This window comes from Pempheris klunzingeri, chromosome 13, assembly GCF_042242105.1.
Source record: "Pempheris klunzingeri isolate RE-2024b chromosome 13, fPemKlu1.hap1, whole genome shotgun sequence".
Classification (NCBI taxonomy): domain Eukaryota; kingdom Metazoa; phylum Chordata; class Actinopteri; order Acropomatiformes; family Pempheridae; genus Pempheris; species Pempheris klunzingeri.
In genome coordinates, this window is record NC_092024.1 from 1,575,412 (window position 1) to 1,589,970 (window position 14,559).

At 44.2% G+C, this 14,559-nt stretch overlaps 2 protein-coding genes across 2 annotated transcripts in view; both read right to left on the minus strand.

Moving 5' to 3' along the window:
* Window positions 1-7,955: 7,955 nt before the first annotated feature.
* sdsl (serine dehydratase-like) lies at window positions 7,956-11,619 on the minus strand. Its single transcript, XM_070842345.1, has 9 exons — window positions 11,526-11,619; window positions 10,718-10,880; window positions 10,562-10,598; window positions 10,341-10,480; window positions 9,964-10,052; window positions 9,635-9,868; window positions 9,424-9,554; window positions 9,156-9,242; window positions 7,956-8,880 (listed from the first exon to the last, which is right to left on the minus strand). Exons 2-9 carry the CDS (start codon window positions 10,862-10,864, stop codon window positions 8,777-8,779), a joined length of 969 nt encoding a protein of 322 aa, XP_070698446.1. The 5' UTR covers window positions 10,865-10,880; window positions 11,526-11,619; the 3' UTR covers window positions 7,956-8,776.
* Window positions 11,620-12,357: 738 nt separating this feature from the next.
* Window positions 12,358-14,559, minus strand: part of LOC139212069 (apoptosis-stimulating of p53 protein 1-like) — a 36,131-nt gene continuing 33,929 nt past the window's right edge. Inside the window, exon 24 of the mRNA XM_070842520.1 lies at window positions 12,358-14,263. Coding sequence (XP_070698621.1) covers window positions 14,222-14,263 — 42 coding nt within the window. The 3' untranslated portion in view covers window positions 12,358-14,221. The remainder of the gene's footprint in view (window positions 14,264-14,559) is intronic.

Below are 14,559 nucleotides of genomic sequence, written 5' to 3' on the forward strand. Positions count from 1 at the left end.
CTCCACTTCCCTCTCCAGTGCCTGATAGGCGTCCTGCTGAGTCTTCAGCTGGGAGGCCAGCTCCAGTTCGGCGCTGGTCTTTTCTTCCAGCTGCTTCTTCACCTCCTTCAGCTCCTCAGCAGTCAGTCTGCAGACCTCCTGCTCAGTGTTCAGCTGGGAGGCCAGCTTGTGTTCGGCGCTGGTCTTCTCTTCCAGCTGCTTGTTCACCTCCTCAAACTGTTCGGCACTCAGTCTGGAGACCTCCTGCTGAGTCTGCAGACTTGAGGCCAGCTCAACTTCGGCGCTGGTCTTCACTTCCAGCTGTCTCTTGACCTCCTTCAGCTCCTCAGCAGTCAGTCTGCAGACCACCTGCTGAGTCTGCAGACTGGTGGCTAGTTCAAGGTTGGAGCTGGTCTTCTCTTCCAGCTGCTTCTTGACTTCCTCGAACTGCTCGATAGTTTGTCTGCAGACCTCGTGCTGAGTCTTCAGCTGGGAGGCCAGTTGGAGTTCGGCACTGGTCTTCTCCTCCAGCTGCTTCTTGACCTCCTTCAGCTCCTCAGCAGTCAGTCTGCAGACCTCCTGCTGAGTCTTCAGCTGGGAGGCCAGTTGGAGTTCGGCACTGGTCTTCTCCTCCAGCTGCTTCTTGACCTCCTCAAACTGCTCAACAGTCTGTGTCTGCAGAATAGATGCAGGCTTGAGTTCGGAGCTGGTCTTCTCATCCAGCTGCTTCTTTACATCCTCAAGCTCAGCCGTCAGTCTGCGGACCTCTTTCTGGTCATTTTTCAGCCCCTGCATCACGTTGCCATGGGAGATGTTTTTGGCTGTCAGTTCTAAAACCAGACTGATGTCCTTGTCGATTCTCTCCCTAAAAAGTTGCAGGACTTCTACAAGTGTTTGTTTGAAGGAGTCAGCCTTCTTTCTTTCACCCAGGACCCGGGCTTCCAGATCCCTAATAAGATCCGGGTTGCCACTGTTGTTTGACTGGTCCTGGGGCTCGGCTGTGGAGGAGAGACTCTTGATTTCTTCTTTCAGCATCTCCACCTCATTTTCCCGCCTGCATCTCCAGTTGCGCTCCTCTTGTAATTTCTTCTCTGCCTCCTGGAGCCTGGACTTGAAGATGTCCGCATCACCTTCTGCCTTGAACCTCTTCTGTCTTTCTTGATGCAGCTGCTGGTGTAGAGGTGGCTGCCCGCTGTTGACGTGTTGAGGTGGCTGCCCGCTGTTGACGTTTTGAGGTGGCTGCCCCCTGTTGACGTTTTGAGGTGGCTGCCCCCTGTTGACGTTTTGAGGTGGCTGCCCCCTGTTGACGTTTTGAGGTGGCTGCCCCCTGTTGACGTTTTGAGGTGGCTGCCCCCTGTTGACGTTTTGAGGTGGCTGCCCCCTTGGCTCGTTTTGAGGCGGCTGCCCCCTCGGCTGGTTTTGACATGGCTGCCTCCTCGGCTGGTTTTGAGTCGGCTGCCACGTCCGGCTGCGAAGGGGATGGTTGATTCCTTCCATTGATGTTCTCTGTAGACTAACTGTCTTGAAGAACTGGCTGAAATCACTATCCAAAATCGCTAACCAAAATCGCTATCTAAAATCGCTTTCCCAAGATCGCTGTGTGTATCTGTTACCTGTGATCGCTGTGTGTATCTGTGAGTATGAAACCGGTGAGTTTTCAAACTTGTACCTTATATATACTCAAACTGAGGGTCAACATTCTAAATGTCTTTGATGTGTCATCAGAGCATTTTAGAATGTTGATGCCTCAGAACCATCTAGAATGTTGACGTGTCATCATATTTATTTACAAGTTTCAACAAAATGGCCGCCCCAACATCAAACCACGCCCCCAGGAAGTGCTCAAGGATTTGATGCCAATTGTACATCGTAGCCATAGATGTCTGTAAATCAGTCTATAAATGTTTTTTAGCGTCGCAAACTGTGAAATCACTCGTTTGGCCATCGGACTTTGATCCAGTCAACAGCATCACTGAATTTTATTATTTGAAATAGAAAAATTGCAATTCCTGAAGAAATTGCAGTGTGAATGCTGCCCCCTGCTGTCTTGCTGCTGCTGTACTGCCACCACGCCGCTGCTGCTGCTTTACATGCTGAATGGCAGCTCTGCTGCCACCTGGTGGCTCACAGGTTTTTATTAAGCTGCTGCTTCTGTTTGACCCGTTTGTAACGGTACTGAAGAAAGCACCACCACATACACACTCATGTAAAATGAGAAAAAGGAGGGAATAAAATTAAAGCTGTGATTTAGAGCTGAACCAACACCACCATGAGCAGCAGAAGACTCTGCTGAACACGAAAATGTGTTATTTGTTTGGATAAAGTTGAAAAATGACCTTGATTTCACAGTTTTAAAATTCCAAATTTTGGGTTTGGTCACAGATTTCAGAGCTGAAATAACATTAGAGTCAATGAGGGTTGAGGGTTGAGTTGAAGTTGTGTCCTGGTGCTTTGGGGCCGTGGCACCAAAAACGGTCCAGCAGCTGAAATGCTTACATGGTCTTAAACTAGTCATGTTTATCTACATTTTATCTATCTTGTGAAATGAGCGCTTGCATACTGAATATTATGGAAACTATGAATGAGAAAAGTCATAGCACTCGATTACCGATTGAGCTGCACATTTAGCAGTTTGAATGACGTTCATACCTTGAACGGTGTGGGAGGAGAAGCGCGGCAAAATATTTCAGTAGAACAACATATAGTGTGAATGCTCTGGAGCATTCACACTAATGAAATACTAAAGTATTTTGTGTTACTATAGTAACACAACAGTCAGTGTTGTTAGCATGTAGGCTATTCGCCACTGGTATTTAAGATGCTAACATGCTCACAAGATGCTAACACAGCTTAATAATATAGCTTAGCTGACCTGAGTTAACTATTTTGATATTTAAATATAATATAAAAACTAAATAAAATCTTCTTTCAACTGACTTTATATGCATCATTCTCCAAAGTTTCCTAAGCAAAAGGTTAATGTAGGCACATATTTAACCTGTTTTACTTTCTTTTAGCTGTATTAGCACACAGCCTGACAACGTTGCTAATTTAGGTTAGCTAAAACACATTATTAAACTGCACTAGATGCTAATACAGCTTAATAATGTGGCTTAGTTTATCTAAATCAACTTTGGTGATATCTACTGTACACAAGGCATCTTCCTTAAATAGACTATCCGTATTAATATCCCTTTTCCTGGGCTTAATAAAGTTAAACAACTTAATAAGTTTGTTTAGCTAACCTCAAACATTAGATAAGCTCCAAATAATAACCTATATGAGATGTTAATACGGCTCACAGCTTTGAGATATCTACTACACACATGGCAGCTTCCTTTAATTAACTTTATCCTGTTTTGAGTTTGAAGCTTAAAGAAAAATATCCAACTTAAATGAAGCTAATGCTTATAACACCAGCTGCATCATTGTATGGTGTATTTCTCCACATGGACCTACTTCAGCCCTCTTCAGGTGTGGTTCTCAGTCTTCACATGACTCAGTGCTGCTGGTTCACCCTCTACCTCAGCTGTTAATCATCCTCTGGTTGCTGCTGATGGTTGGAATAGATATCAGCATGGCTCTTATTCCTGAGAACAGAGAATTACCACTAAGTGTTAGAGTCAGCCCCTCAGTCATCAGTCATACAGGGAGAAATCAACCACAGAGGTGGTGGACACTCATTTCATCACCCTAATCCAGCCACAGTGTTCAGAAATTACTTGACAATATGTATATGCCCAACCAGCAGCCTTAAATTGAAATCAACAAGTTCAGATGCCTTTTCTGAGAGATGCTGAAATGCATCCTGGGAGTTGCGCTGTAGGAAGTCACTAAAGTGAAGAGAAAAATGAAAAAAAAAATAAAATTAGCACATGATCACAGCGTAACTTTTGAAATGTGCAGATCAATACGAACAGGTGACGTCTGGGGATGTAAAAGCATGTGATCATTTGTTTGCCTGCAGTGTGAATTTTAAAGGTCAGGTATTAAATAGAGCACTGGAATGAAATATTCATACAGCAGGCAGCAGGTGTAGATGAGAATATCTGGTTGAATCTCAACGAGTTGTTTTCCATAGCTGCTGCCAGAGATGCAGTAAAACACCTACCGTTTGTCACGCCTTCTTGGAAAATAAAAGAATGTGTGACCTCTATGTACCTTTTCCCTGCCTGAACCTGCCTTTCACATTAACGGTACAACATTAATACAGCTTATAACCAGCATGTGTCAAATAGTCACTGTATTTCCTTCAGTGCCCTGTATTTATTCTAGTCTCATCTGAATTGCTCTCTGTGCTGCTGCAGTCGCCCCATTTCCTGATGAGGATCATTAAAGCTTCATTAATTCCAGCCAATCAAATTGTAATTCAACTTATCTTTGCAAATCAGAAAAACACCGCTCAACCTAAAATGTAAATATACCATGTCAGTGCATTCTTTCTGCCCTCTGAAAACATGCAGCTGCTGTATTGTATGAACGTTCACGAGGACCTGTTGTTACAATAGAATTATAAAACCCATCAAGTCTCATTTTGAGATCCAGTTTACACCGCTGTGCCGTCATTGGGTTGCCATGGATACATACAGCAGCTGCTGAGCTATCGACCATGTGACTCCCAGTCAAAAACATGGTCAAATGTTGCCTAATGGAGGTGTGTGTAGCACACCGTCTCTGTCTTCTCACTCTGCTGTGCCTTTAGTTTCCTCACTGTCAGTCAAACATGTATCACAGCGCTTGGCAGGCTCCTATAGTGGGATTTACACAGGAGATCGTATGACACACATCAATGACATTACCTGGAAATGTCTTGTAGTATAATCTGCATGCTGTTTTAATGAAAGCTGTCCAGTAGAATAGACGAATGGCTGATAAAAGCCTCACAGGGAGTCGGAGGAGAGTATTATGCTGTGGCAGAGTCCTCCACAGATGCCTTATATCTGTGCACTGACTGCCATGCTGTCAGGCTACTCAGCTCTACGAAGATCAGATTCCTAAAATCTCACTGTAAACATCTCTGCTGATGACTGACATCCATCTCACCTGCATGTCAACACTGACACCTGTTTCACATCATCATCGATGCTGATCATAATAATCCCCTGGGGATATATTGTGTAAGTCGTTTCTTACAGACATATTCTTTAATATAAATCCTTTTAAGTGGCCTGAAAAGGTAAAACAGCATTTCACAAAAAGATATCCCTTTGTGTATGAAAACTGTTTCTCTCAGTTCCTATTGGATTGAGAATTTGCAGGAGAATTATTTGAAGTGATTAACAGCACGTTTGAAGAAGACAGCAAAAGTAAAGTCATTACCTGCTTGCGAATCATCAACGTGACATCTGAGTAAAAGTGTCACATGTCTAAGTCACAATGAGCTGAACTGGGCCTGTCGTGTGTTAGGCACCCTTTGCCTTTCACCTTCGGCCAAATCACAGTTAACGGCCATGAAGCATGTTGGACAACATCTGCATCCACTCGTGCACATAAGATACATTTACAAATGAAAAGGAACAAATGATCAAAACATGTTTGATTAATACTAGAGGCTTCAAGTGCAAGCGAACCTTACCACTATCACTCAGCATAGCCAAATGTGATGTGCAAATCAAAAAGGTTATTAAAAATGTTATTAAGTGAGCAGATTTTTAGATTAAAAAAAACAAACAAACATGAGATGCGTCCAAAAAAATAAGAACACATGGAAGAGCACAAACACCTATTATGGTGTTATTTGGAAACAGGTGTTTTTAAATATTAACAGCGACTTTCTCTTATCCAGATGTGGTGAACGGTGATATGCTCTCAGGTTGAAGATATTTTATAAAACCTCACTGGGTGGATTTCGAAAATCAAAAATGAGTGTTTGATACCAAAAACAAAAAGAACGAGAGTGTGGATGTTTGAATGGAAGCTTTCTAAGGTGATTTGACAAAAACACACATGGCACAAGATTTGGAATACAGGATGTTAGCATGACAGCTAACAATAGCATTGTGCATTGAAGACTGTAAAGTGTGCACACAGAAGCCCATGTGCACAGGCATGTTCCCCTGTGTGTCTCCTCTCCATTCATTCTTGTTTACTTTGGCCTATTTTTAGCTCTGCTCAAATGCCCTCTGCTGGGCTCATCAAAGCAGCTCCTTCCTGTTGTCATAGAAATGAGCTGGCACGTCCACATTAGCTTCTCCGTCTGCAGGGCTGCCCAGATCACACTCACCAGAGGGGGGAGCACAGCTGTGGGCCAGGTACACGGTTTGGACCGGGAAAGGACATGAAATAACCCAACTATCATTTATCATGGTCAAAAAAAGATCATTTCGGATCAAAACAGGGGATCAGATGAGTGCACCCCCCCCCACTCGCAACATCTGCCATTTGCCTTTCAGTCCTTTCATATGACATCCGAGGGGACTGTGAGGCTGGAGTGGCGCAGTCTGACATGAGAGCGGCATTTACAACACAGTCATGTTCACTCCGTGTGTGACCTTGGGGTGCCAGCACCAACGGTGCTCCTGGGAATCACCGACTGCTGCTATGATGCTGCCGGGAAAACTGGTTACTCAGAGGAGCTGCTCTCAGCCAAACACTGTGACTGAATGACAGGTGTTTCATAACTGTTATACACTCACTTACATCGCCTTGTTTTCAGTAAATGTGTTCCCTGCGACTGAGGTGTTAAATGCTTTGCAACAAACATCTTAGAAATAACCTGACGCTTTTAAAAATGTTGTAAATGTTGCATGAAGGCCATAACATACTCAGGGCTGTTACTAATTTGTGTAAGACAGAATTGACCATGAACACTGGGGTCAGAGAGCCACTGTGTCTGACTTTATGAGCAAGCGAGCTCCATCTTGTGAAACCCCTATAAAAACACCTCAGTCATTCAGCCATGCTGTCATCCCTGCACACAACAGCATCATAGAGGGGATGCATCTTTACTTTAGTTATTTCACATTATGAGGATGAGGAAGTGAAATCACACACAACTATAACAATGCTAAAGATGCACACTAAAGTCAATAAAGAGATTTAGATGCAGAGCAGGTATGATGTCGTTAGTCTGAGTGGTCAGAACAACATAAACCAACTGCTTCATGTTCCCTTCAGTGAAAGCTGGTCCTAGTTCATTTTCTTTACAAGGTATTCACGACTGAAAATACACACGATCATAGGAGCACTTTTGAATCTTTGAACATTGTAGCATGTTTGGATTAAAATGACTTCTGTCCGGTCGTGTCGTATCTAATATATATTTATAATAATATGTGAACAAGAAACTGAATTTGTCACTGATGAAGATGAGGTTTGAAGGGGTGAATGGGCCATGAGTAAAACTTTTACCAGGGAGATGGGGGTCGAGTCCTGTTGGTGCCGTTGATGATTTATTTATACACACACACACACACACACACACACACACACACACACACACACCGTGTACGAGGGGTTAGGATTTCTTTACTTTTTTAGGGTTTAAAAAGTAGTTAAAGTAAAACTTTCTAAGTTTATTGTGGATTAGAAACTGAAAAGCACATGATTTTTTAATCAGGCTACAAACACAGCAGAAGCTTGTTTTTGAGTCGAACTTTGTCCAGATGAGTTGAGGAGCACAGTTTGTCTCTGCACACTATGAAATGTCTGCATTACTGTACTTTACTGGTCATTAGTGAAGCCTCTGTACTGTAGGAAGTGACATTTTCAGGTTTCAATTAAATGACTATTTTCCTGCCACACCTCCCTCGGCCCATCGCCAATAACGCACCCCCACTTTTAACTGGCTCAGTGAACGTCTGTGGCTGATCTCTGGACCAAAGCTGCACAGCTATGTCAGAACCGAGCCACCGCCATGACAAGTGAGCAAGATCCATTTGGAGATGAAGGCCATGTGATGTGGCTGAAAGCCCCAAAAGAAAGCTAATGAGTGCACCTTAGGTTAAGAAGTCAAACTGATGAGTATACCAGTCTCTTTATTACCATCACAGAGCACCATGTTATGTATGCATGTACAGTCATTTTCATTCCAGTTTCTTGTTAGCTACAGTTTAGTATTTGATCTATAAAATCACTTGGGGTGCTTTTTAATCCAGAGCACGCAGGTGATTCCACCTTCAGCATGAAGTTCATTTTCCATTGTTACGCAACTGTCTGAGAGTTAAGACGTCTGTCAACAGGCTGTTAAATGCAAACCTTTCCACCAACTTCTGTGACGCAGGCAGGACAGCGAGGAGCCGTTTCCATAGCAATGGCTTCCTACACGTTATAGTGGACTATTAAAACGAATGTGTAGGTGAAACAATCCGGCATTAAAGGTCTGAGAGGCTTTCGTCCACTGCATCAGAAAACTATCCAATGCTGCAAGTCACAAAGAAGGTTCAAAGGCACAAACGTGTGGGTGTAGTGTCCTAAAATGAATGTGGAATGTAAAAACGAGACGTGTTGTAGTGAATACTCTGTCAGACCGTCAGTGCTGAAGTACGGTTCCTTTATGGATAAATCAGTTCAAACATCTGTTTTGAAGCAGAAAATAATCTTTTGTGAATGTGGCTCAGGCTCTGTGGATGGCCGGCGTCTTGCTGAACAGTGAACTGTGACACCACCATGTGGGGGAACCCAGTCATTGACTCCTGTTTATTCCATTCATTCATCCACACACACATCGTTCACTGACCTGATGCAATCGTTTCAGCTGTTGTAGTCCAACACTGACCGGCCACACACACATATATTCCCACGCAGCCTCACACACACACACACACACACACACGCACGCCTGTGCACAAACAGCGGTCTAAATCTGCAGCTTGTGTTTCAGGTCCGCCAGCTGCTTCATGTCGACGCTGCTGCCACCGCACACGATCACCAGCAGGGGGCCCAAAGGGGTCTGCAGCCGGCCTAGAGAGGAGCGGAGCCACAACACTGAACAACCTCTGTCATCTCCACAAGTCCCCCCCCCCCCATTGAGGAGGGAGTTACCATAAACAGGAAAAGTCAAATTAACTGTTGTTTTTAAGCACTTTCTACAGACATGGCTGCCACAAGAAAGTGAGGAGTGGTAATCTGAGAGGAGCTCATGAGGAAAGGGTCATGAAATGGATTTTCTTACGACGGGAGTCTGGTAGTGAACGTATATGTTAAGGTGATGATGATGATGACTCCAGAGCATTTACCTTCATCCTGTAGTCTAGTTATAAGTCCACTGTAGACCGCTGCTAGTGCCGCTCCGCACGCCATCTCCACCAGCACTCGCTCCTCGTCTTCACACACACACACACACACAGTAAAACAAAGGCAACATGAAGCCACGTTCAGTACATATGACTTTATATACCATTGGTTTATGTTAGCAATGAAATAAAAAGAAAAGGGCAATTACTCATTTTCTTTACAGTAACGTTCACCAGTCAAAGAAAGCATTCAAATGGAACCCATACTAACCCAGGAACGTCTGGACGGCCTGCAGGGCCTGCTGGTCAGTCACAAGCTCAGAGATGAGCGTGAGCTCGCTGCACCGGCTGTATTCAAAGGCCTTGCTGCAAACCGTCTTCGCCCCGAGACACTTGGCCTCGCTGTGGAGAGACAGAGAACAGCACAGTCAGTCTGGCTGTGGTCACGACTGCAGGGAAACCACCGGCTCTTAACGTCTAACCTGGTGATGTCATCTAAGGTGACCACCCTCCCAGCCTTCACGGCGGCGTTGAAGCAGTCGGCCCCCACCGTCTCCACGGCGACGACGGGCACGCCTGTCCAGCCTGCATCCTTCAGGCCCTGGATGACCCCGCAGAGGAGCCCCCCTCCGCCCACGGACAGCAGCACAGCTCCGGGCCTCTCGCCGGGACCCAGAGAGGCGGCGACCTCGGCGATCATGCTGGCGTGGCCCTGCCTGGGTGTGAGGAGGGGGACACACAATGTAAGGACTGCACAGTGCCAGTTTTCTAGCTCATCCTTCAAACTTTAATTGTGGTATTTTTTCTCTACCAGAGCAGGGGGTGATCGAACGGAGGAACATAGGTGAGTCCTTCAGTTTCTGACAGCCTGAGTGCCTCTGCATTGGCATCATCCCAAACCTACGAAGAAGATTTGACTTCATTGTCTGTTACAGACCTCTCATATAGGCGCTGTAAAGTATCCTGAGAGGTGTTTCTACCTTTTTGTCCCCACTATTTATACACATTGGTATAGAAACACTTCTAATTATCTAACTATAAGCTAAAACATATTAAATTCCACACCTCCATGACACTGAACTATGTGAGCATGATAAAAGTAGATTTATGGCAGAGCACTTGTACTGAATTGCACTACACTGAAATAAAGTGCCCACTGACGTATATATAAAGCGCACACTACTTTACCTTGCCTGTAATCTTGACAGTAGCGCCCTGATCCTGGAGTCTCTGAACCACCAGCTGAGGAGAGGAGGAGGGAATTACGATGGTGGCCGGTACGCCCATTTTTCTGGCTACGTAGGCAGCAGCCATACCTGCATTACCACCTAGAAATAAAAGGCCATATTATGTTGTGTGACAGTCACCAGATGATACTGTATCGGGCATATTAGCAGCAGAAATGTCACCTGAAGCGCAGACAACTCCTCTGGACTGTGTGGTGAGCTGCAGAGAGACAGCAGTGACATGAAAAAGGGCAAGTTAGTGTTTTTTTCCCCCTGAGATCTGCACCACAATCGTTCAACACTTAAAACACTAGATGGGGGGGGGTTGAGGGTTCCCACCTGCTGGCAGAGGTGTCCAATGCCGCGGATCTTGAAGGAGCCAGAGGGCTGCGAGTTCTCCATCTTCAGGTACACGGTGGTTCCCACGCGTCTGGACATGCTGGCGCTCTCCAGCAGCGGGGTGTTCACGTGGAAATGCTTTGCCATGGTGCACCTAATCTTACTGACAAAGTTAGTTGGATGAGCAGAGAGTGGAGCATGACGATGACTGTTAAATGTGGTTGAAAGCTCCAGAGAAAGTTACTCAGTGGACCTTGAGGTAAGAGATGTTCTGGTAAAAGCAGAGCATTGATTATCATGACTTCAGCCTGTCGCTCAACAACAGACCGGTTACATTAATGAGTGTGAATGTTCACTCTGATGCCTCCAAACCACAGCAGCACTGAGCAGTAGCCATGTGACCATGAACACAGGAGCAAAAGGAGCACATTTCCAGTCAACACGTTTTGTTCATTACTGTTTGGTCACTTTGGTTGCTGCTCAGTGGAACCATATATTTTGAGCTGAATACCAAAAAAAAAAAACCCTCATAAATCTCCCCAGAATGAGATTTAAAGTCAGGCAGTGATTTATTAATTCCTCCACACAGAAGGACCTGTGAAATAAAGGGTTTCCTTTAAAAAGCCGTGTGAAGGTCTCAGACCTCAGCGGGCTGAAACATGAGTGTGTGACACTACAGCGACTCTGTGACGCGACGTGACGTGACGATACACAGAGTTACAATGTAAACCAACTTAATGACGCACTTCAGTAAACAGTGCCGCAAGGCTTCATGGGAGAGCATTTTAGGTATTAAATACTGACTTACGTTTGGGTCAAATGTCTTGTTGAACGAGCCTCTTACCAATTAACAACACATGGTTTGCTTTATGCTAAATGTATAGAGTTTTCAGTGTGTGCTGCATTATGCTACATGATGTAGCATAGCCTGGATGTAGCATACATTACCACTTCCGGTTGCTACTTCAAAATAAAAGCGGCACTTTTAACAACAACAACAACAACAATAATGTGTAATTTTATATTCTGTGTCATTTATGCAGCTGCTACTCTGAAACATACTATACCAGCATACAAGTACATTTTGACCGTTAATTCGCCATAGCTGTGGACATACTAAATAATAATAACAATAAAAAGGACAAGATAAGCAGAAACCCTTACAGGTGTAAACCCTGGGTGATCCACAGCTGACCTCCAGACCTCTATTATGCTCTTCTTTCATTTGGATAGGTTTTCCGTACATTATCTGTCTCACAAGGTTACTTGAAACGTTTGTATTTACAGTCAAGCTGTGCCGGCATGCTTTGGCTTTTAGAACAAGGGAATGTTGCACAGCGAACCCAGTTACTAATGCTGATTGTTCAGTGTGACAGTACTGTGAATTAAAACAGAAACAAACTTACAGTGTGAAGAGCCGTCAGTCGGTGCAGGGACTTGAATGACCTGTGAACTTGAATTTCCCTCCAAAGTCCACAGTTAATCACCAAGGCTTCAGTGTGTGTGTGTTTGTGTGTGTGTGTGTGTGTGAGTAAGTCAGAGATAGAGAGAGAGAGAGAGAGAGAGAGAGAGATGTTTGTTGTCTCTTTCCATGTCATGCATTTCCATTCAGATACCAGAGTGAGTCAGTCACAGTCTGATTCTCTGTAGGGATTATAATTTCTTTATTATTAATGTACATGAGCTGTGTAGTTATAGGTGGCATACACACAAAGTAATGGTTCGCACTCCTCAGACCACATCACTCACCTTATTGCTTCATATATTTTACACAGCATGTTTGAAGGAAATGACGGCTGGTGTCAAATCCTTCCTGTACACTGGGTGGCAGCAGTGAGCGACTGACACAGCCCCAAAAAACACAGAAACAAGAGCAACGTCCTAATATTCATATTAATGATAATGAAAATAATAATAGAAAACAATAGTCATTATTTTGTTTAAATAAAACAACAAATATTAGGAGAATAATACATGTCATACAGCTACTGAAATGTGTAAATATGAAAAAAAAAAAATCAGAGATGACACAAGAAAATCAAGTTTGGGTTCACACCTTAGATTCTTAGGTCACTCTGGGCTAATTTAGCCCCATTTTAACACTAAAGCAGTTAGCCCAGGGATACTGTGTGTATATTAAAATGTGCCCGAGTGAGGCTGACAAGGTTTGTCTCCACTTTGAAGACAACACAAAGTAGTGGAATGACCAATATTTCATTGTTTTTGGTGGATGGGAAACGCTGCTTCATCATATGGTTAGTTTTAGAGTGTGGTACCAGTGTTTCCCCAGTGTGAGGACCAGCATGTGTCAGGCCCTGGTCTGGACCAGTCCTGGTGTGTTAATGGGTAAACACTGCACAGGGGTTTCATCTTAAAATGAAGAGAATGTCCTCGCTTGAATGCCTCCTCCTCTTTCACCTCTAAACTCATTTTCTAGGTGCTTTGGTTTCACAAATTCCCATCTCACATTTTCCTTCTTTTCCCTCCCGTCTTACCAGCAGCAACCATTTTGCAGTTGAACAGATGTTGATATGACAGCATGCAGCAGTGCTGAGTCAACATAAATGCAGAATAGTAAAAAGCTGAGACACCTGTAATGATTCACAGGTGTTTCTTTTATCATTTTGTGGCATCAGAATCCAAACTTTTTTTTTATTTTTATTTTTTAACCATGCCATGATATTATACTGTAAACATCTGTAGCCTGTGTGGGTTGATGTGGACCTCGGCCACCATGCATCGAAAGCCTGCTGGGCTCTGCTCCTCAGTCTTGTGGTTGTACATCTAACATTATTCCTGCCAACAGCCGCTCCGTCAACCTGACAAAACCTGACTTCCTGTAACGCACACTGTCTGTCCTCTCTTCTCACTTCCCTCAATCCATCTTCACATTCACATGTCACACACACACATGTCACCTGATCTAGCCCGTAAATATACTTTAATCAAGTCCTCACACCACACTGCATTAAAGTGTACATACTATTATCCTCGCCGTTGAGGAAGAGCACATGTTTTTGCTACTGATGAGCTTGGCTTTAAAAAGATCCAACCGCTTGTTTTTTTTGAAAATTATTATTATTAATAACATACAAAAATAAAGTGGCATTCAGTTCAAAGCTGCATCCAAACGATGGATAGTTTTCTTTTTTTTGTTCAGCTTCTCTCATGCGGTTGAAGTGGCGTGAAGCTGCCAAGCTACTGTTGCTCAAAATAAGATTTAGGCAATTTCCTTAAACTGCAGCGACTCAGTGAAAATATATTATGATTCTACCGTAAAGTGGCTCTGTGGTTCCAGCATGACATCCAAACAAACGAGGAAAAAAAAAGTTCTCAGAGTTGTGAGCTCCGTGTTCGCTTCTTCTCATCCTCCGGACCGCCTCCATCCTTTGTTTTTCCTTTCCTCAGCTGAGGCCTCCGCCCACACTGCTTCTGCTGCTCTTCTTCTTCTTCTCGCTGTACATGCGCCCTCTGCGAGTGTGCACGTGACACCTGATCTGGGCTTCACGCCAGCGAGCGTTGTCTGGGTTTGATCCTTGGATACAGCTGGAGAGAAGACAGGACGGAGAGCGGGAGAGAGAGGGGGAGAGAGGGGGAGAGACAGAGGGCAGGGTCACTACATCATGTTAACGTTGATCCCAAGGTGCCTGAACATCATGAAGGAAGACCGCGAGACACTGTGGGGGAATAAATCTGCCACTTAGGAAGCTGCTTGGCTGAATCACAGCTCAGTCACTGAATGAGTTTGGTGCTTCTTACTGTAAATGCACAGAGGCAGGATTCACTTATTATACACACTGGACAGTTTTATTAAAGCTTTCCTAGTATGATAATTGAGTTCT